Source organism: Manacus candei, unplaced genomic scaffold (assembly GCF_025592945.1).
Source record: "Manacus candei isolate 608988 ecotype Guabito, Panama unplaced genomic scaffold, ASM2559294v1 h1tg000011l, whole genome shotgun sequence".
In the NCBI taxonomy this organism is placed as follows: Eukaryota; Metazoa; Chordata; class Aves; order Passeriformes; family Pipridae; genus Manacus; species Manacus candei.
In genome coordinates this window covers 14,373,410-14,396,495 of record NW_026138059.1, presented here as the reverse complement: position 1 = coordinate 14,396,495, position 23,086 = coordinate 14,373,410, and the positions used below count along the sequence as shown (strand labels likewise).

The window sequence follows — 23,086 nt, the reverse complement described above, 5'->3', positions numbered from 1 at the left end:
AAAAATAGAATTAATACATTCAAGTGCTTTAAACCTAGGAAATCTCCAGGGTTGTTTTGACTCAGCTTTAACAATAATGAATTTGCTACCATTGTGTTTTAATTTCCAATGTATTTCTTTTAAAAAGACAACTTATGAATGTTATTTGCTTAGAGACAAACATCTTAAAACTGTTGTGAATATATTGAGTTTTTAGAATGTTGGATCTTAAGCTTGATCATTAGCTTATAGCAGAATGTGCAGAATGTGAAAACTTGCTTTCTCTTTTGTAATGTCAAATGTCGTTTGCTATTACCAAATGTTAATATTAATTACTATTACCAAATGTTAACATGAATTACAACTTAATATATATGGATGGCCTCAGAAAAGAAATGAACATTATGGAGAGTGACAATACATAGAAGAAGAGAAACTGTGCACCCCATGAGCAGTTAAATTGTATGGTAATCCTAAGCATTGCATCTTGACTAGAGTAAAGAAGGAACGTTTATGTTAATTTCCAGATTTTCTGCATGTTTCAGGGTGATAAGATCTGCAACTGAAACTCCATATGAATTGCAGTTTTAATTTAAAAAAAAAAAAAAAAAAGGAAAAAAAAAGAGTTGCTTGAGATCAAAACTTTGGTGAGCCAAACTTATTTTCTGCCCTTAAAAGTGATTGAGACTGTGGACCCTATCAAAAAAGCGATGCCAGGAGAATCTCTGAGAGTTTGATCAGACAAGGATATACCAAGACTTGGTCCATAACTCTCATAGCAGGGAAGAGAACATCATCATGTTAACTCCAGGTTCACTCTCAAATGCACACTCAAGTCATCTCACATTCATCATTGGACCTGAAAGTGCCAGTTGGTTCACCGGACAGAAAAACTTCAGTATCAGGGAGATGGAAATTTGCTATAGCAATATCAAGCCCATGTTCATTCCTAGCAAAGGTGATAGAGATGTTGCCACTGACATTTGATAGTTTTGACGGCTCAGGGTTCAAAAAATTCAGATAATCAGTATTTGACTCCTTACTTGCTCCAGGATCTTGTAGCAAACCAGCTTACCAACTCTTAACCAACAGTTGCAGCTAATAGCTCTTATCAATGTCCCTGGGGGAGCCAGACCATTTGGGACAGGTTTTTTATAATTGGTGATAACCTGAGATTATTTATTGATCGATGATCTCAAACTTGGTTTTGCATTCCAGAAAATGCAGCCTCACAGCAGTCCTGGTAGACATGAAAATACTGACATGCATGCTACACAAGTGGAGGGACTAAGGAGAAACTGGAGTAATGTGACTTACTGGGATCATGGGAGGTCAGAATTGGAAATACATTCTTTCTGCTCAGAAGGAGGTGCCACCTGCCTCATCAATGCTCTGCAGGCAGCCAGGCCCCTTAGGTAGAAGGATGGTACGTATTTAAAAGGCCATCTGGAGTTTACGACTTCTAATTTAGCAACCCAAGTAAAGTGAAACATTAAATGAGCCTAGCTATCTACAAAGAACTGAGGACCAGGTTGGAGGAAGATCCTAACACTTGCCTTTGAAGTTTAGCCACCTGGAAAGTGCCAGCTGCTAAACATCAAAGGAAACCTGTCCCTCCTCCATCCAGGGCAAAGCCCTTTACAGAACTTTTCCCTAAGAAGCATGACTCTGTTTAGCTTCTCAAGCCAAAGAAAAGCTTTAAAGCTGTTTGACAATCACAGCAACAAGAAGGAGGAAGGGCTGGCTTTGGATACCATTCATTTATCAAAGGCTCCTTGAATGAGAACATCAATCTCTGGATATCAGTCTATGGTCCTGGTGATATATCAGCTGCCTGACTGGGACTACTGAACCTCTTACTGCTAAGCAGAAGAGGAGAAAAGTGTCTTTGCCTTCCATGGTCACTTAATAGGTTTCAGGACGGGGGGAGATTGTTCTTAGCTGGAGTAACTATCTCTTTAAGAATAAAATAACAATTCTCATGTCTCTGGCTGTTATTTTACTGAAAAGAGAGAAGGGAGCATAAAGCAAACAGGTGGTCATGGGAGTTGGACAGGGTTGAGGTCAGCATTCCTAGTCAGCTTCATTCATACAGTATGATTACTCCACCTGATAAAGAATCAATATGTTAAAACAAGCTTTCTTCTGTCTGCCCCAGGGGTTATCAAACAAATTTTAAACTTTTCTAAAGCTTCCCTTTGGCACTGACTACCAGTCCCAAATTGTCATTCAATGAAGCAAGGAGCTAGATTGAAACTACAGCTTCTGGATTTTTTTCAGAATTTTACTGTACTTGTGTGTATATATATATATATGTATGTATATATGAACAAACTGAGAAAAAACCAGACTTTTTTCTGTTTTGCTTGTCTAGCAAATGAAAGGTTTTGCTTGTCTAGCAAATGAAATATGCCCTTAAGCCATAGGTGCATGATGAAATTGGTACCCTTGACAGCTTCTTTAGGAATTAGAAAAAACAAGACTATCAAGTTTGTTGAGCATCAGTACAGTTCCCAGGTTCCCTACTCTCAGGAAGATACCTATGAGGTTTTGGAGTTACCCATGGAGAAGCAATGCAGCTAAAAGAGTATACTTTTAGAATAAAGCTTAATAAGTAGGGATGTTAGGTGCCCGTAGTAGAGAAAATTTGACCACACAATGCAGTCCTTTCCAAATTATGTTCCTATGTCAGAGTACTTATGGTTGGCTAATACTAAAATTACATTTTGGAATCTAATATATTTATGCTTGAGTTATCAATTCACAATAACATCAAGCATAATCTTAGTATTAGAAATAATCTGACTTCTGTCTGCATTAAAATATTCCACAACTTTTTCATTAAATTCTGAACACTTCAACAAACAGGATGTATAAAGCTTCCTGTATTAATGCAATTTCAAGCTATTTGTCTTCCGGTATTAAGACAATGTGTTTTTTATTATTGTATGAGTAGTCTAAGAGGAAATGGAACACAAAGTCTTCCCTTTGTTTTCATTCAACTCAGTTTTGGGAAAGGATTATCTCCATATTCTTTTTATCATTTGCAAAGGGCTTGGCTAATGCACTTTGGCTAACACTGTTTTCTTGAACAGCTCTTAAGAGAATGTATTTAGCTGACTTTAACACATGGTGAGCTCATTTTAATATACATTTCTTTTATTTTGGCACTTTATCATCAAATTCAGAACATAGCAATTACAGACTATTATAGAAATGTGGCCAACCCTGGCTCCTTAAGTGCGCCTGCATAGGTCACATGTTGGATCCTTCTGCATTCCCAAATAAAATATTGTTATTAGACAGTACTCAAAATGAAAAACCCTCAGCCTAGAATTGGCAATGAATTTTACATTCAGGAATGCCAGAAGCAATTAAAAAGAAATTGAGCCCTGTTTTAGACTGAACTATTGCACCATTTGCAGTCACTGGCAGCTCTCCAACAGCATGCTTGAAATCTTATTAGTTAGGGAGGCGACTATTTCTTCACCGTTAAGGAGCCCAAGTGTCACAGTGCTGATCAGACCTTCCTTCCAGACACTCATCAGACTTCTGTGGTCTTCAGCAGCTGATCCTAAGTCTGGGTAGGGTACAGTGCTGTATCCTGATTTAGCATCTCTGACATTTTCCTGGACATGGCTTTGCTTTAGTCCTCCATAGCACCTCATGTTTCAGTGGCCTTGAGTTCCCAGAATTACAATATACTTCCAAAACACTTTGGAATGTGTCATTAGGCACCCCCTTTTTGTTGTCCCAAACTTGAAAAATCACAGTTTAACATCCTTGGGACATACTGTATACATGATGCTATGCAAATATTTTATCAGATGTAGCCTAATTTTAAACAGCATAAATTATATGCAATTCTAAACAAAACAGTAAACATACAAATATAATCCCTTTCTTCTAAATTGACTCTCCTATTGGATTTTCTCAGGGTCTCTTGGTTAGTTGAGGTACCTGTAAGTCCACTTTCTCTTTACAAATATAGGTTATTTGTAGCAACATGAATTTCTTTCTCCTTCAACCTCCTCCTTCTTAGCTTTCTTTGACCCTCAATATTCCCACAGTCAAAAAAAAGGCAAATCAAAATCCAACAAAAACACAACTATTTTCTTTGAAAACATTAGCTCTTTATTTTTTCTTCTGGTTTTAAGGAAGTTTTTCAGTCTTTTCAAACTGCTGCCCTATTACCATATTCTTTTATTATTCTGTTTGGGGGCCTTTGTGATTTCAAACCTTGTTTTTCAGTAGAAAATCTGCATATTCTATGCTTTGGCTGAACTCAGAGTCCTTAGACATTTTCAGTAGAATGGAAAGCATCTTTATAATTACACTCTCTTCTCTGTAGTCTGAAAGGGATGTGTATATATATGTTATATTTTATTCTCATCGATCAAATATGGTTAACACTGTATTTACTAAGTAACTCCATGATTTGAGCAATCTACTTGTAACTTAATGCATATAAAGATTCTTTTTTCAAGTTACTGTGAAAAGCTATTTTTAGAATGTGGAGAGGATTATTTTTAATGGATATCTGAAATACGCCAGCAGAATAACTAGTAATGATAGCATTGCCATTAGAAGAATAATTCATTAAAAAGACAGTAGAATAAAAATAGGATTATTATCTTTTAGCTTCCCATTTCAGAAAACTTCAATGCATTTTTAATGTAAGATTTTTTTTTATGCTCAATAGAAATAAAAATAAAAAAAAAAATAATGGAGTGTTTGCACTTCATTTCTGAAGCCGCGCACAAAAGTATTTGCCTTTGTCATACCCCTTTCTGTCTCTTCAAATATCCAAGTAAAGGAATAAACTGCTTTGGACAAATACACTCCATAGAAGCAGAGTCTTGCAAACACATGACATATTTTTTTTGTTTTCAGGATTTTGGTTTGGTTTGGTTGTTGTTGTTTGTTTTGTTGGTTTTGGTGGTGGTTGTTTTTATAATTGCTGCTTTAGCTCAGGCGTATCTGTGGGCTGCAACTACTTCCTCAAGCACTAAACTAGAGGCACTCTTTGAAACAGTTCTAAGGCTACTACAGACTCTGTAGTTCAAAAAGCAACACTTTCCTGTCGGGATTCAAAAAGTGGCCAATACAGATCTGGAAATTTTGAGATCACATTCCCTGATGAAATGCTCTCCTGACTTCCTAATTAGTGAACCACATATTTCCTAGGTTGATTAAAAGAATCTTTGCTGCAGAACTAACCTTGAAGTGATGAAGGCATGGATAATTAGTTCTGCAGCCAAAACAAGTGGACAGAAATTGTACTTGGAGTGAATGTTGTGAAAGAAAATAGTCACACAAATACTGTGGCATCCAGCAGCAGACAGGAATACAAAATTGTTCGCAGATGAAAAAAAAGAACACCAGAAGTAAAGAGCAGATTTGTCCTCTCTAATCAAACACCAGTTACAATACTCACAGCTTAACAGAGGCTTCCTCTAGCCTACAAACTTCCAGCACATCTTTGTCAGCAAAGACTGCCAGTGAGCTAATGGCCATCCCTGCCCCCTTGCCTGCTCCCAGAGGACCAACTAGGATGGAGATGAAGAACAGGGAATGTGATAGCCAGTGTCTTCTCATTAATCCTCTGGTGGCCCTGTGAAAGCCGTTAGCAGGGGAGGAACTTCCAAAAGAGCACATGGAAGAGCCCTCAGCAGTTCAAGCTGCTTAAGCTAATTTATCATGATAATTAAGTACAGGTGATCTACTTGTATTTTATTGTGATTGTTCACAGGACTGGAATCTTCTACATGGACAGCTCTGGGAGAGAATCTGATTGTGGTTTAGTCTGACTCAAGGCTATTAAGCAGGCACCTTTTAGTTATATGTTTTGGCAAACTTGGCTTTATTTTCCCGCGTGTGAATAATGGTATTACTGATGGTCATTATATCCAGTGTCAGAGTCACAGCATGTAACTCATACACTCTGTTAGCATTGGAGGTGTGCCAGGGCCCACCAGAGTTGAGCCTTAACCCTTTGGGTGGGTGGCTCACACCACTTGCTGCGAACGGAAACAAAGCAGAAGCAGTTACTCCCTGACAACACTTACAGCCTTTTACAGCTGCATTCAGATATAGAACATGGTAGATTCAAAGTTAACCTGGAAGGGCAGAATTACAAATCAGGGCAAGTGAGTCTTGGATAGACTCATTTGTAACTGATTACATTCACCAAGTTAAGTGATCTTGTCCATAAAAAATTTCAAACTGTAAGTTAACTCAGTACCCCCATACCGATGACATTTCTTAATTCTGAAATGACATCCAATTTGCATTGAACTCCTGGGAGATATCTATAAAGACTAGTTAATACCACCAATTAGCAAAAGCAATATATCAGGTAAACAGAAATTCTGTTCTTACGTAGTTATTTCTTAAGGCTAAACACTGAAGTCTTTGTGAACCTGGGATGTCCATCAGTCACAGAATTATATAAGCATAAACATTTAAGGGTGGGAACATTTCTATCCTCTGGGAAGCATTAACATTGTCAAGACATAAGTCAGCCTCATTCATTTAAACTTGATTTCAAATGCACTTTAAATCTCAGAAATACAAAAGAAATTCACAAAAATTTTATGGTATTTTAAAAATGCTAGTTCTAGGAAAGCTTATATAATTAAGAACGTTTTGTGATATGTTTATATGATTTGACTGCATATCAACCTGTCCTGACATTTTTATTACCTAATAGCGGTACAAATTCAGTTTGTACAGTCAATGACACACTCACCTCCCCAGTGCTCATCACACACTGTGAACAAGGTGGTTTTATTGGCTAATCCTGGGAACACACTGCTGCACTCCATAACAATAGCCTGAGGAATCATTATGATGCAGGACACAATCCAGATAATTATAATGCTGTTCCTTGCTCGCTTGGCTGTGCTTTTAAACATCAAAGGGTGACAAATTGCATACCATCGATCCAAAGCAATGCAGCTGAGTGTTAGTACAGACACAGAGACTGAAACTGTCTAAAGAAAAGAAATATTATGTAAATGTAGGATTTTTTCAGAGCTTTAAAAACTATTTATTGTATTTTTCCCCAGAGTTTTAAAAATTATTTCTATTTTCAACATAGTTCTTTATCTGCAACCATTGAATAGAAATTATTCCCAGAAAAAGACTCCTTTTGAAATCACTACTAACAGAATTACATCAGATATCCTCCTCTACTATAGTTCTACTAGAATCAACAAGACAATTCAAACATTAGAGCACTACCTAAACTGAGTAGGTCTAGCAAAGTCAAATTTTGAAATAGCAAACTTAATCAACTGGGAATTTACAAAACTTTATCTGAAAAACCACTTTTAAAACACTAGACAATGAATTAGTTCATCATATATATTCCATCATTTCACCTTTTATTTTTCACAGGGACAGTGGAATTTTAGGGTCTCATGAAAAAAAACCCAACAACAATCAGCTTAAGGCAGTCTAAGACATTTTACTTCCTGTTCCATATAGGAAACAACCTGTCACTTCAGTTTTATTCTTTCATTCCATGTGCTTGGTGATCATGTCACTCAATCTTCAGATTTTGTTTTACAAGAATGGAGGCTTTGGAAAAAAAAATTTGCGATTTTGGTTGTATCGAGCAGAGGATGTAGCTGCTGGAGAACTGTTGCCCTTGACAATGTGGCTCTTCAGCCACAGAGGTATCTGCTGAAAATGTGGATGGTGCTGGAGGCGTAGGATGATCACATGCATACATTCCAAGTTCTGCTTAATTTTTTTTAATTATAATGACTACAAGGCCAAGCACTTGTCATTCTAGTTTGCCCAGTCCGTTCGTCCAACCACCTATTCTTAGAAAAGGTATTTGTCAATCATCTTGATGCAAATGATCTCAAAACTAATTAAGTCCACTGGTAAATGAGTGGTGGCATTCATTGCTGAAGGCAGACAATCCGACCAGCTCCCAGTGAACCTGGGTACTCTGACTATTTCTAAGAATACAAAATCATTAAACACATGAAAAAAAGCTCAGACTGCCTTTAGAAGTTGGATTGTCTGTTCTGGACACTTGTGTAGCTGTTTAGATCTACACACAGAGAATATTAATGACTTTATTGCCTTATATGCCTTCTGAATCATTAAAAAAGATTACAAAAAGAGCATCAGACAAAGGTTCCAGAAAGTGTATTGCCCAAGTCTAACAATCAGATAGTCCAAACGTGGTATTTGTTAAGTACAAACGTATTCAAAAGTGGGACAGTCTTTTAGACCTCAGCATGTATTCTGAGATATCTACTTCAATGTCAGAGGTAGACTTTCATTGGATTATCACTATCAGGAAGATACTATTGTTCTTTCTCATTTTCATAACATGGGTAATGTGCACACAAACATAGAAGAATAATACCTGTAAGTAGGGAATCACTTTGCAGAGGGTCTGCCCAAAGAACCACGTTTCTGTGATGTCCACAACTAAAGTTGCTGGAAGACAAGTAATTGTGACCAGAATGTCAGCCAGAGAAAGATTCACTATGAAATAGTTGGTAACTGTCCGCATGTGATGGTTCTTCCACACTGCAATGCAAACTGAATTTGGAAAGACAAGTTAGGGAGTATTTTAAGAGGAAAACTGTTTGTGTGTTTTGTTTAACACAGAGTATTTGAATATGTAGTTCAGTGCAAGAACCACGTGTTTTCTTTTAGAGTGTAAATAAGAAGGTAAATGTAGAGAGATTCTTGGTACCCAAAGAGTAGCTTCCACAGACAACAGCATGGGAAATAATCCAATACAAAAAGCAATTTATTTTTCTGTTGGTTTATCTTTACTAACCATACAACTTTCTTCATGTCTTTTTTAATCTGTTGGCTCTACTCTATGGCAATACAAATCTAGATTTGAAAAAGTTTATCTGTTTTCCTAGGATAGCTTAATTCAGATTACTAGAACACATAATCTTGTAAACTGTACCAAAACAAAAATAGTTTTATAAAATATTTTTCTGGCTTTAATATATCTATTGCATCTACAGAGAATCTGTAACAATTGTCTGTAATCTGGAGTAAGTAAATAAAAGTAATTTTTGCAGTATTAAATATGGTACATTTTTGATGATGATCAAAAGCGGCATATAGCAGACACTTTATAAAATGTGCCTTTAAAGCTTGTTTAGTATGTTTTATGTCTCTCTTTTTCAAATTGAAAGGCTTTTAGAAGTGAGGCATATCAGTCCTTTAACAACATTACACTGAATTCATAAGCTACTAAATTAAAAATGCCAAAATTCAGTCTGAGAAAGTAGCCTAAAAGTAAGGTTTTTTAAAATTTTGGAAGACAAACCCTGAGAGACTCAAAGCCTTTGAATGTTTTAGATTCAGTCACCAAAAGCTCTTTAAAAACTAATGCACAAAATTTTCCAGAAACACCACAATACTTCTTCTAAGAAAACAGTACAACTCACTGTACATCAAAGGGTCTTCCCTGCAAACAATAATTCATCCATCATGCAAATCCAGAAGAAGATTCAAAGTCTCCTTAATCTGTTAGGATGTAGCACTATACTTAATTTAGATATATGAAACAGATCACAGAATGTTTAAAAGTTGAGTTAAAATGTCCTCAAGAGATTGCCCAAATCTAAAATGGAATCAGCTAGAGTTAAGCCATTATCTTATTAAACTAGCTAAAACAGCTGGAAAAAAATGCACAGACTTCAAGGCACATAAGCTCTTGAGATCAGATGTTTCTTTAGATCCTAAGAAGGATGACATGCCTGAAATCTTCTGTCTATCTTCCAGCTGTATCAGTTAATCTAATAAAATATATTAGTTCATTCCACAAATTTTGTCTTGTTTGAATCTTCAGAGCAACATAACTACAGCAAGACTACAACTGAGCCATTGCTGGCAAGTCTACATTTTACATCTATTATATTTGAAGATATCACACATCTCTTAAATGTGTTGCACTGTTTAATTATCTTCCTTATTAAGAGAAAACCCCTCATGTTTAATCTCCTTTTATTTTGCTGCTATTTATAGTGCTTCTTTTTCTACACACAAGCAGAAAGAAGAGTTTTTCCCAGCAGCAATGTTTCATGTATGTAAAGATTGTTGTTACACCTTCAGAGCTCTTTAGCTTTTACTCCCAGTCATTTCTTGAACATCTGCAACCATCGTTGTTGCTGCTCTCTGGACACTCTTCTGACTGAATCACCTCTTTCTGGTGAGAGTACAGTGACCAAAATTGGTAGAATACTCATTCAAGATCTTACCAGAGCTTTACCAGGAGCTGAGACTACACTACTTCTTCATGAGGGCTGTGTTTAGACATTTAAAGGTAATTTAGGACAAAAAGAAAGGGAGAGACTAGGTGGCCTTCAGTTTCTCCAAAACAAGGTGATTTTATCATATACCTTTTTAGGATATAGGTTTCCAAGATTCGTCTAAAATCTCTTTCATGACTCAACATATATTCTTCATATCTTGTAGTGTGTTGCAGAAATAGTTCCAGATTCTATAGCTCATATAATTTAATTTTTGCTATATATGTATCACGCTCTCATAAATGCAAATTAAAACCCCTCTACAAAGCTCTTCACTGTTCTGGTACTGGTTTTGGAGGAAATCTCCCACAGTATACATTTCTTCTATTTTTTTCTTCCTGAATACAGAATTTCAGGTTCTCTTATCTGTGGCTTCAGATATCTGAAAGGCAAGGCTTATAAAGCAGAAATTTAAAGGAAACATCATTTTATTTGTATTTTCTTCCCACTTGCATGATTTAAGTTACCCAGCAAGGTAATTATTTCTATAGCATTGTATGATAATCACAACATAACTATTCAGAGCTTTACCATTGTTTGTCACCCAGTTACTACAGCTATAACTTGTAGTCTGACAGTGCAGAGGAAGCATCTAACAGGGAAGTAATACATTGCTGCCCCTCTGGAATGTTGTTTGCAGTAGAAAATACAATGCTGGGGAAAAAATTACAAACACTATTTCACTTTCAATAATTTTAATACTTAACTCTAAAAATTTGAAGATTTAGACTTTTACTTATGGTTGGTTCTTTGTCTTGAGTGCAATTCACATTGAAAGCATGGTCCTGTCTTGTACTTAGGCAAAAGCTGATATTAAATGGCAATGTTTTGCTGTACTTATTATTTCTTTTATCAGTAGGCAAAATTTCAATAAAATATTGTTTAAAAGTCGGAGTTTGGCTACTTTTTTCTCATGCTATGGTTTCAACAGTCCTACGTTCTACCTAATTCAGACATGTGCATTGTTTTCGGCCATGGATGTCAGTCCTTAAAGGCTTAAGCAGATATGTATGCTCTCTGACCAGGCCTATTCTCACTCCTGTGCTGGCCCATCTGGGGAAAGCACCTGAACATAAACATTATTTCTGGTGAAACAAATCCATTAAGTTGACAAATGTGAAGTCAATCTCACTGGCAGCCAACGGTATCAGAAATCAATTCATAGCATTTTGCGTGTTGGGTTCAAAGTTTTCTATCAGTATGAGCAACTGAAAGCCCGTGATACCCCAGAGAGCTAAGAAATATTATTATTTTCATCTTTAGCACAAAGAAAGTAAAATGCAGAACAGAATTTGTTAAAGGTCATACAGTAAATCAGACACTGATGAAAATAAGAAACTTAGACTCCTGATTCCCAGTTCTTTACTAAACCTTCCAGATCACGCCAGCTTAATATGGATGGAATTTAGATGAACTTCAGTAATTACTATTCCTCAGAGCAATATAAAAGCCTATGCCCCTTTCTACTCAGGGTCCAGCAGTATGCAGGAAAGCCAATTTACAAAAAGTAGCCCTGAATTCCTTTGAATTCTAATCCACAGGGGCAAAAGACCCAAAAGGTGGAAAAACTCAATAGTTTACAAGCATAGAAATGCAAGATAATTTGTTACTTTACATTTCTTTGTTTATACTTGTGTGTTTCCCCTTTTGACCTCTTCTCTTCTTTGCAGCACAAAACAATTTTCCATTCTTTTTATGGCACATAGCACAAGAGCATCTTAATTAGTATGTTTACATACTACCATATTAATTAAATATCCCAGAAACTCATTCCACGAATGTATTTAAAAAATTGTGAAAAAAAGTCCCTGAAGAGGAAGTATTTTCAAACCGAGTCAGCTTTCTGCCCCCCTCGTCGCCCTCTGCTGGTTGCAGTATTTTTTTCAACTGCAAGCATGGGTGATATTTTATTTCAGAGCAAGGTTAAACAGCTAAAAGGATTTGCTATGATTCATTTGAATAGGAAAGAATGATATAAAGATATAAACAGGTCCTAAATGACATAAAGTTGCTTCAATATATTCCCTCCAGATCCCATGTCTTTCTGACTTTATTACAGTACAAGGTTATTCAGTAGTCTTGGACAATAGCTTTATTGATATACCAGTGCTCTAGCAGCTCATCAAGAAAGATTCTCTAGCCTATGTTCAAAAACTGTTGTTTTATAGGCATACAAAATACTTTGACTATGCCACTGAGTACAGGATAGCTTGTTAAGTATCAGAACAAAAAAATTTTATGTACTCTCTTCTCGCGCTCCTTTAATTATGCATTGTCATCTCAGGCAGTTCTGTAGAGAAGTGGAGGCACTCAGCTCACACATAAACCCTCAAGAAACCTGCTAGAGAAAGGAAGCTCTGTGGAGTAGAAATGCCATCTGCCTACTCAGAAGGAAATAGCGAAGAGCTGTAGCTTTTCAATCAGCCTGGAGAAGAGGAGCAAGGATGAGAAAGGCAGCAAAAATTATCAATTCGGAGTATATTTTACCAAAAAGTACTTCAAAATCATAAAATAGGAGATGAGGCCAGCAACAGCCTTCCTAAAAAACCCAGGAGACACTACAGCATTAACAGGATGCCTGTATAGCTGAGGCACAGTGTAGTGGCCCAAATTGAGCTCTTTAGACCTCTGTTAAAAAAAATCTATGAAATAGTAAAAATAATTGAATAAAACTTCAATTTAACATTATATGTAAAGCTTTTATACAGCCTTTGATGTTCCTGGCTATAAATGGGACTGAGAAAGAAAATAGGGAAAGTGGTGTTAACACAGGCACTGGAGAAAAGAGGATTAGAATTTTTAAAAAAAAAAAAGAAGGCAGGACAGAAATTTTAGAAGTAATTCAGAAACAGACTCTTGCTGTGCATGCTTTTCCTGACTGCCAGTGCTCCTATGGAACCTAATTACCTGCCTACCGTACTTTGTTATTTTCTGCATTTTTGGTTTTATTTTACAAAACCACTCAGAGTTATTCCTGCACGTGCAAACATGCAGGCCAGATTTCACAAGGAGCAGCTGTTTTTCTAGCGGCTGTTGGACTCTCCCTTTGTCATCTCACCTCTGGCGCTTTACTTTCGCTAGACTCCAGCAGCTTTAAGCAAAGCCCTTGCTGTTCCTTCCTCTGCCACACAGTGTCGGTGAAGGCTCGGAAACCAGACGGAGTCGCCAGGCTGACAGTGTTTGGAAAAACTTGTGGAGGCATTCCCCAAGCGAGGACAGTTCTGCCAAAACGAAGCTTGTTTCGGGACTCATCCCGCTCCCCCAAAAGCCTCGCAGGAAAGTCTCAGCAAGGACGAAGCATAAAAAGTTAAAATCAAAGTTAAAATTAAAGACAAATACTATTAGAAATCCATCAAGAAAGCTTCTCCTCATTGTATTACTGTATGACAATATGGTGAGATTGGTATTTTCAAATATAAATTTAGTCTAGTCCCTGTTGGTTTAGTGTCCTGAGGCATTTTAATTAGAAGCTGTAATGCCATTTAATCAATTAGTACAGCTCATTGTGTATCAAGCTGAATATGAAAACAATACAAAGGCTCCATCTGGAATAAAGTGCAGCTGCTTGCCTCCTGGAAGATTTATGCTATCTTGAGCATATTAAACACTGTGCTGCAGTTCTTCTGCTGCAGTTCTTCTGCTGGTGGACTGCTGGGTCAGCTGTCAATTTGTTTTCTACATGTCAACCCTAAATCATTTTCCTTACACTCCAGAAGTCTTGTCAACCTCTTATTCATTGGGTCATCTTTCAGTGTGACTTTCTGGGCAAAACAGAAATGTAATTTCCATAACCAGCAACAACTGACATTTCCATATATATATAAAGGAATGACACTACTTCTTATTTTACTTTTGATAAGTAATTAATCCCAGATGGATATAAACAAAGAAGAATAATTTTTCATACTAAACCTCAATGATTTTATTTTACTTTATAATTCAGTATCACAATTGTTTGACTAAAGTATCACAACATGGTCATCCAGCAGCTATTTGGAACTGATATTGTGATTGTAAGCACTGGTCCTCAACATCTCCAAATGCATGAGGCAGAAAGCTTCTAAAAAGCTTTACTCCTTCACAGTATTTTTTCAGTCAAACAGTGGTAAAAAGTGTGATAAATAAATTTGAGTTACACATTATTTATTCTCTACCTCCTGTCCCCCCAAGAAATTGTTTTTTCCCTGACAATTAATTGGTTCTGCATATGGAATTCTCCCTTTTGTTCTTTTTTAGTGATACTACCTGCTGCAAATCAAGATCTGAGTGGTGGGGTGTTGAGCAACACAGTCATCTTTAAAGGAAGGCTGTTGATAGTCTGCCAACTGGAATTCTAGAGAGCTAGAGCCCCTGTGGAAATGCTGAATCAATGCATACTGCTGGAAGAAGAAAGGCTGTCCTTAAAACTACCTTCATTATGACCAATTCCTGAATAAGGATTCTCCTACTTTGACTTAAGAGTCTAAAAATTAGGTGGCTAAGACTAAGGTTATTTTATTTGTGTGAGGAAGGCTTCCCATGAGTCTTCAAATAACTTCATTGATGATCTTGGTTAAGGGGAGAGAAGCACATTAACTATATTGCAGTGGATATTTAATTAGCAGTTTTTGAAACTAGCAATGAGAACAAAAGATCTAACACAAAGCGATCTCTTCTTTGAATAGGGAGATGATATCTACTACTTCCTAGACTGTCCATCTCTTACCCACTATTAAGGTCTAAATTCAAACATTACTTCATTTTTACATAACTAATCTTATCTGAAAAAAGGAGACCAACATGAAACCTGGTTTATGTTGACAAGTAATAGAAAGAATGACACAAAGAAAAGACGCTTTTTAATACAATATTTATTATAAAGGGAATATTTTTAAAAAATCCTACATCTGGTAACAATGCCCCGCAGATAAGAACTGTCCTTGAATATGTGATGCGATAGCTGAAAAGACAGACAATACTCTGGGCAAAGGAATTACACAGCCTACCAGTGAGGTGATAGCTCCTTATCAACAGGAAACACCAGGTGTGTCAACAAATTCTTAGAAACATGACAGAAGGAGTAGGTGGTTAGGTCATTCTCCCTATGTATCACACATAAACCATTACGTAGGTTCCATCACACCGGTAAAATACCAAAACTGTACAAAATATAGTTGAATAACACAGAACATATGAAATCTCAAAGTATTTTGTTGAATATCACCTTCACTGAAATGTAATAATGGGGAACTCTCTACCACAAAAGACAATGAGGGCCTACATAAATAAAACAGATATACTGCAGCTAGTTTGCTTGAAGCAATGTATTTTCTGAGATGTTTTCTAGCTACCAAGTGTTCTATTGTCCTGAAGCTTTTAAGACATCTTCAGAGTTGAGGGCTGTGGACAACTCATGTTCTCCAGCCTAATTCTACATTTTAGGTGCTGCCTTATTAATAATAATTAATAATAATAGGTGTAAGAAAACAAGAACTGAGTTCTGTGCTGGAAGCTTATTTCAACAGATCACAATTGGGAGTAATAGCACAACCATCTAATTAGCACAGGATTCATTTTCTAACTCAGTCACATCACATAATCTTAGGCAATTAACAATCTAATGGAAATGGGAGTTATTACAAGAAGATCAGCTATGCTATAAAAAAAGACTGCCCAAAATGCCAGATTTGGTCAGCTCTGGTGGAAGAAAAAGGTACCATCACAGAGTTTTCCTAATCTAACTGTATTGATTAACACAGACAGATTGGTTTTACAGTGTCCCACCACACACACAAACACACATACACAAATCATTACCAGTATTAATTGGCAAACCTGGTAATCTCTGCAGAGCTGGCTATACTGATTGACCAGATGTTTCATAATAATAATTGATAGAACTATTTTTCTATCCATAGTAACAATAAAAAGCCTACAAAATGCTTATGCACACTTCCTGTTACAGATGGAAGAGCCATAATATAGCTGTCATACTGTACATGATGCTATGATAAAAAGATTTCACACTTCATTGATTCAATTTAAATGTGCGTGAATCGTTAAAATCAAGGTGTGCTTCACAGCTGAAATGCTGTGCAATTTCGAAACAGTATGCTTAAAAAAGCATCTGTCAGTCACTGCAAAATGGAGTTGCACTAGGAAAAACCTTTTCATGTCCATGTCTGTTTCTAATGTAGATGTAAAAGTGACTTTTCTTTAGGATATACAAAGAAAATACAATTCACTATGCTAGTGGCACGCTCCAGCAAATATCTTGTATGTTATACAATTTCTGAATCTCTATCGTGAATTCTTCATTGTCAGTATTATATTCCACAAACTGGGCTAAAATCCTTGCAGTCTTACTGTGCTAAGGACCAGTAGACAGAGTACAGTTCTGTCAGGGCTGAGTGCACCCCCAGGCTCTGCAGCCCCAGGGGTTAGTGCCCATGCTGTAGGCCAGCTCTGGTACAGGGCACCATCTGGCTGCTGGGAACACAGCCTTTGGAGTACTGCTGTGTGGGTCACTTCTTTGCCTTGGAGCTGCATTTAAGCTCAGGCTCTCACATTTAGCTCAGGCAAAGACCATGTTGCAAGTACACTTGTGCCTTGCTGAATTTGATTGTAATCCTTATCTGTGACTTGACTTTCTGGCTTAACCTTAGACCTGCTTCGTCACTATGGATTTGTCTGGTGATTGTTGGGAGGTGACTGAAACCTGGTAAACATTACCAGACCTACCAGGCTCTTGGGCACAGTGAGACTGTATTGGTGAGCACAGTGCCCTGTCAGTCTTGCTGCTGCCCTCAGCTCCTAGTTCTCCTTACCCTGGGGAACAGTCCATCGTAGTTCTTCTCTGACAAATTCCACTTGTGCAACAGACAGTAACTCAGCTGCTAATGTCCAAAAAAAACAAAGAAGGTTTCACTTGACATGCAACACAGAAAATAAACAATGCTTTAAAACCAAAGAAATATTCTAAACACTTCACTTTTTTTTTTCATTTTTGAAAATGGTGAGCAATCCCTATATTATGCAAACAGCAATGTATTTCAGCTGATACTCGAACTTACACAAATTAAGTTCATAGTTTCTATCTCTTAGGTAGATAAAATGTATACATGTTGTATTATTTCCTATGTGGTATCTTTTTAACAATGCTAAAGGCACTCTAGTTATTATTCATTCAACAGATAAAGTTGACTCTCATGATGATACTAGAAACATAAAGTCCTTTCAGTGACAGGTTCTCCAAGTAATCTTGATAAAATGAAATGTAATAATTTCAAATGCGATTAAATAAACTATGCCTCTTTTACAACAATGAAACAGGATTCATAAAGATTATTTAAGAGATTACATGACTCATCCAATGCTACCAACACGTGCTTGTATACCTAGACCTCAGTATTCACTAGATACCTTTAAAATGATAACAGAGCAGCATTCGAGACAGTTGCTGATTGATAGGCATTGACTAGGACTCTGGTGTTAGAGCTGTACACAAACCTTTTCTTCTCCAGCCCTAAAAAAACTCAAACTACAATGAATAAAAATAAAATGGATGCTGTTGCACTCTATGTGTCAGACTATGAACTCTTTGAAGAAAGAACCATAGTTTGGTTCTCTATGGATCTCAGCACAACTAGCAGTTACTGTAAAACAGATAATAAATGATACAGCTATCCAGAAAAGAGTAATTCTCTGTCAATTAAATGTGGTTTCATTCTGAGTTGGAAAGAAAACAAGTATCATCAAATTGTGTGAGTACAGAAAGTTTCTGAAATTTCTCACTGATGTTCTGCTTGGTCTCTTAGCCTTGGAAGCCAGCAGTGCTTTCAAGCTGGGCACTGACAGGCTGTATGTGCTAAAGATTTTAGCTTCTGCCAGCTCTGGGGAGGGCTGCCAAGAGGCCCAGCAGCCCAGCTGGTGGGATGCCACAAAATTGCTTTTTCTGCCTTCAGTCTGTGATCAAACCAAGTGATCTCTGCTGTATATTTTTATTTTGATGAATGCATGTTCTGTAAGAGAAACTATTTCATTAGAAAAATTCTGACCCATGTAAATTCATAGCTTCAACGAGGACCATTCCCATTCTTCTTTCATATGTATAAATGGAGTTAAATATATGTAGTCATACATTACTTATTAATCCTTTGTGGTCTTACTCCAGTTATTAACTGCTGCAACTGGTCAGTGTGGAATGATATCAGTAACCAGAGACCTCTGTACACCATAAAAATAGCATTCCTTCCTTAATGATCTATTTTCCTATTTTCAAGCAGAGTTTTTAATAAAATGTTTTTAAATAAAGAAGAAACAGGACTTTATAGTCAACATACATTCTCCATTAAGAAGTCATATGTTTTCCATTAGCTGTGCAAAGAAGTTGCAAGATTTTATTTGCTCTGCAGTTGTAAAGAAATTTTCTGGTCCTATTTACAAAAGAGAAAGTCCTTACCCTCAACACCTATTCTGCTTCTAAAGATAAACACTGACCCAGTGAAGAAGAAAATAAGGCAATCATACTGATGTTATCATCTAGATTTCATATTCTCTGAAGGTTCATGTAAATACGTCTTAAAACCATCTTAAAATCTCTTTCTTCTCAGTGGCTTATGCTGAAATCCCTGGTGAGCAGCCAACACAGGCACACGAGAATCATTACTGTGAAGCATTTGAATGCAATACTGAAACTTGAATTCAAATGCAGAGACTTGCTAATGGTTTTTACTTTAGCTGGTTTGTGCAGCAGCTCAGCCAGTGTGTGTCAACTCTTCTAATTAAATTGAAAGCTAAATAGCAATGCAGACCTTGTTATATGCCACTATAAGTAGAATTCCTACTGTGCATCTCACTCAAGAGCCCAGTAGATGTCAATCATAGTTCAACCTTATGATTCTACCCTCGGTTGTTAATTAACTGTCAGAATGCTTCAATCCAGTTTATTAGTAATATCTGAGGGATTTGCCGTGCCTTCCACTTGCACAGATATTATTTTTGGGACACTTTTAATCCCATGTGAGTGCACAAACCAAAATAAGAGGTAGAAATATAATTTTCGGTACCACACAGGGAAGGGGAGGGTCTTTCCTGATTGCTTAAGTGCTATTTGAATAGGACATGGACAAAACAGAATCAAAGCATTGACTTCACATGCCACATGAGTCCTGCAACACTGGTCAAACATAAGCAAAGGAACACAATGCATCATTAAGGATGATACTATAAAGGACTATTAGCCACTAAAACTCTCTTTAGAAACACTTTTGCTCTTCTTCAAGAAGGTCCATGACTAAATCCCAGATTAATTTTGAACATGCAAGAGAAATCAGCTTCTCAGAGACACCAACATGTGTGCTGTTCTACATCAGATTTCACTGGTAGTAAAAGAGTTTCACAAAAATCTCTTTGGAAAGAGCATTAGACCACATCCATTTCTCTCCTCAGCATCACCTGAGCCTGCAATCAGTACCGTGTGAGCTTTCTTGAATAAAGATGAACTGTTCAGCTAACAAGCACTTGCACCTGCAGATCCCACAAACAACTTGCCCATAAAAAAACCCAGCAGTTTTATGTGGGTAAGGCCTATGTCATGCATAAAGGCAGTTTAAAGAGCAAACAGCTTGAGAAGAATCATAAAATCATTTAGGTTGGAAAAGACCTTTAAGATCATTAAGTCCAACTGTAAAACTGAATTATCTATTTATGATTTACTGTGATTTAGAGGAGTGGATAGAAAGGTGTTCAGGTACTGCTCTGTTTATTTTAAAAACACTATCAGAGTTGCTATCATGTACCATAACTCGGAAAGAGAGATTTCAGAGAACAAAAAGTGGACATTTCAGTAAAAGGAACGGTGGGTGGACTGCCAGATGCCAGTTTCTGTTCCAAGCAAAAAGGTAATGTACACCAATGCTAGGGAAGAACAGCTGCACATCAACACCGATATCATCTCTATTTGGCACTGCACAGAGAGGAAAGCTTTTCTTCTCGTGGTATCAAAGGGAAAAAGTGTAAATAGGGTGAAACCTCCTACAGCTGAAGATTTGACCTTGAACCATTACAGGCAAGAGGGCAGCTTGTTTACAGAACGGGTGGCAGCAAACCGGTAAGCATAGGTAGTTCTAAAACAGTCTTTGCTCAAAATGAAAAGGGCAGTTTTCCTCCTAGTTTGAAATACAGCATATTTGCCAGGGCTCTTATCTTTACGGTGCCTGTCAAGCTGGCTGCCAAGCAATAGACCGAGCAAACGCGGATGTTTACAAGAATTAAGCGCACCGCTCCACAAAAAAAAAAAAAAAAAAAAAAAAAAAAAAAAAGGCAGCATCAATCCATTGCAAGAAAAAAAGCCTTTCAAAATGTTGCCTTTGGCTGCTGTCTTATTTGCATCCCGCCTCGGGAAGCTTGCAGTGACAGCCCTGACACGCACAAACCCTTCTGAAAAACATGAATGAAAGACCCGTATGATGAGGCGGGGCGGGGCGGGGCTCAGCGCCCTCCGTTCATGGCAGTATCACGGATGGACACAGGGAATGCCAATGGCCGTGAACGCAGCCCAGCAGGGGCTGCCGGCGGAACCTGCTCCCGGCAGCCACACCGCGTCCATTCATGAACGTGGAGCGGGTGACGAGCAGCGCCTGCCCCGCTGCCCCGGCCACCCTCCCAGGCTGCGGAGAGAGAGGACACGCTCCCCTGTGCCAGCACAAGCGCCTTTTTTGACAGCCCAGAGAACGACTCCGGCAGCGGGCTCAGGGGAGCGGAGGAGAGGAGAGGCGAGCGGGCTGCCGACGGCCAGACCCCTCTTGCCGCTCCCACACACCGCCCCCGCCCGCTCCCGTAAACCTCCCTCTGTCCGCCGCCCCAGTCACTCGCGACCTCCCTGCCTCGCCCCCGGCTTTCCGCCACTCTCCAGCAGCACCCTTGCTCCCTGCGAGACTGCCACCGAACACCCCCCGCGCCCACGCCGCCTCCTTCAAGGATGAATGGAAGCGGGAGGAGGCTGGCTCCGAGGGATGCACCGCCCCGCCTCGCTCCCTCAAGGAGCGCCCGGGAGGGGCCGCCTCGCCCCTGCCCTATTTCCCCGCTGGAGCAGAGGCACGGGATGCGCGTCCTCCGCCCGCCGGCAGCGGAGGGGGAACCGCCGGTTCCCCTCATGAGGCGGGCGCTGTCCCGGGCCCCGCATCCCGAGCCCCGCATCCCGAGCCCGTCTCTGTTCTGTAGGAACACCACGCGCTCCATGTTCCCTGCGATCCCCGAGCAGCATCCTCCCGGGCGGGCTGAGAGGCGGAGCCGCCGGCCGGGGCGGCGGGGTTCAGCACCTCGGCCCGGCGGGGTTCAGCACCTCGGCCCGGCGGACAGGGGCGGGAGCCGCCGGCTCTGTCCCGCCGGGCCGCCCCGGTGCGCTCCGCCGGCCCTGCTCCCCCTGCCCGGCCCCAGCCCCGAGCGGTAGCCGCCGCAGCCCCTCGCCAGCCCAGGGGGTAGCGGGTTTTAGGGCCCCTTCTGCGGAGCCTGAACTTTCCCTGGCATTTTCAGCGGGGAATGCGAAACCCACCCCTGTTTCCAGCCACCGTCCGTGGAAAACCCATCTCGGGAAGGGGGAAAGCGAAGTTTGAGGGAGCTCGACTCACCCAGGACGTTCCCGACGAGAGCCACTATGAAGACGACGATGTAGCCAGCGATCAGCGCCCATTCGTATTCCTTGGGGTGCAAGTACTCCTTCCAGAGGTATCGCAGGAACTCCTCATCATCGTAGTCGGAGGAAGGAGTTAAAAGAGCCTCCCGCGTTTCGTTTAGTTCCGACCCGCTCGTCCAGTTCCTGCACGGAGGGGAACCATCCTCGGGTTGAATTCCGGACATCCCTGGTGGTTACTCCAGGAGCTAGGGAGAAAAAAACGACAAACACAAACCCAGACCCTCTCAGAGCATCTGAGCTTTCTCCCGCCCGTCCATCGAGGCTTGTGGTTGCCAGTGCGAAAAGCGGGGTGTGGGGAGAAAAATGACGCGGGAACTTACGGGAACCAATGCGGGAACAGGCTGGGGATCCGCGTCGGTCCGCAACCCTCCCTGACCAGCCTTTTTCCCCACCGGCCAGGGAGTGCAGCCTCCGCGGAGGGGGTTACACCCCCGCCCGGTCAGGTAAAAAGCTGGTCAGGGTAGTTTGCATGCGTCAGGTGCCTCACCTGACCCGGCTGGAAAAGTCACGTCCGTTTCAGACGCCGCCGATTTTTGTTCCCCAAACCATGCACATGCATTCCCCCACACGCCCGAATCTCTGCACACCCTCCCCCTCAACCTATCCCCAGTCCCACATCTCTCCCCCTCAATCCTACTTCCAGGTTTTCCATCCTCTTCTGACTCCTTCTCCTCGGTTTCTCACCCTCTCTTGCACAAGCACTTCACTTTAGACCTTTCTACATTAGATTCCAGATATATTCAAGGTATTTGTAAATTAAAGGCTGTGGAAGGCAGTCGTGAAAGGAAACACAGGGTTAAAGGAGCCTTTTTAAAAAAGTGGCTAATGAGGCTCTCTCTGTGCCACTTTGAAAGCTGGGCTTGGTATGGGGCTAAAACAGGAATTAACCCTGGTGAGAAAATCCCTAAGGGTGCTGAACAAACAAGTGCAGGGTTTCATTGGATTTGAAGATTGTGAGATCTCACTTTAGGTTTGATTTTAGCATGCAGGCTAAGTGCACTGAGGTTGTTTCTAACGTCCAGCTTTGGATCTCTGAAGTGGGCTGAGCTGGCAGAAAGCAGTTCAAGAGAACCCAGAAGTGCTAGTTAAACAGTGTGATAGGATTTCTGGGTTCTGGTCATTGCTTCTT

The 23,086-nt window shown here is 39.5% G+C and overlaps 1 protein-coding gene across 1 annotated transcript in view; it reads right to left on the bottom strand.

Annotated features, from left to right (window-relative positions):
- HCRTR2 (hypocretin receptor 2) overlaps positions 1-22,574 on the bottom strand; it is a 34,429-nt gene extending 11,855 nt beyond the window's left edge. The window contains exons 1-4 of the mRNA XM_051777869.1: positions 22,278-22,574; positions 21,893-22,142; positions 8,369-8,547; positions 6,731-6,974 (exon numbers count right to left, since the gene is read on the bottom strand). Coding sequence (XP_051633829.1) covers positions 6,731-6,974; positions 8,369-8,547; positions 21,893-22,121 — 652 coding nt within the window. The 5' untranslated portion in view covers positions 22,122-22,142; positions 22,278-22,574. The remainder of the gene's footprint in view (positions 1-6,730; positions 6,975-8,368; positions 8,548-21,892; positions 22,143-22,277) is intronic.
- Between the last annotated feature and the right edge of the window lie 512 nt (positions 22,575-23,086).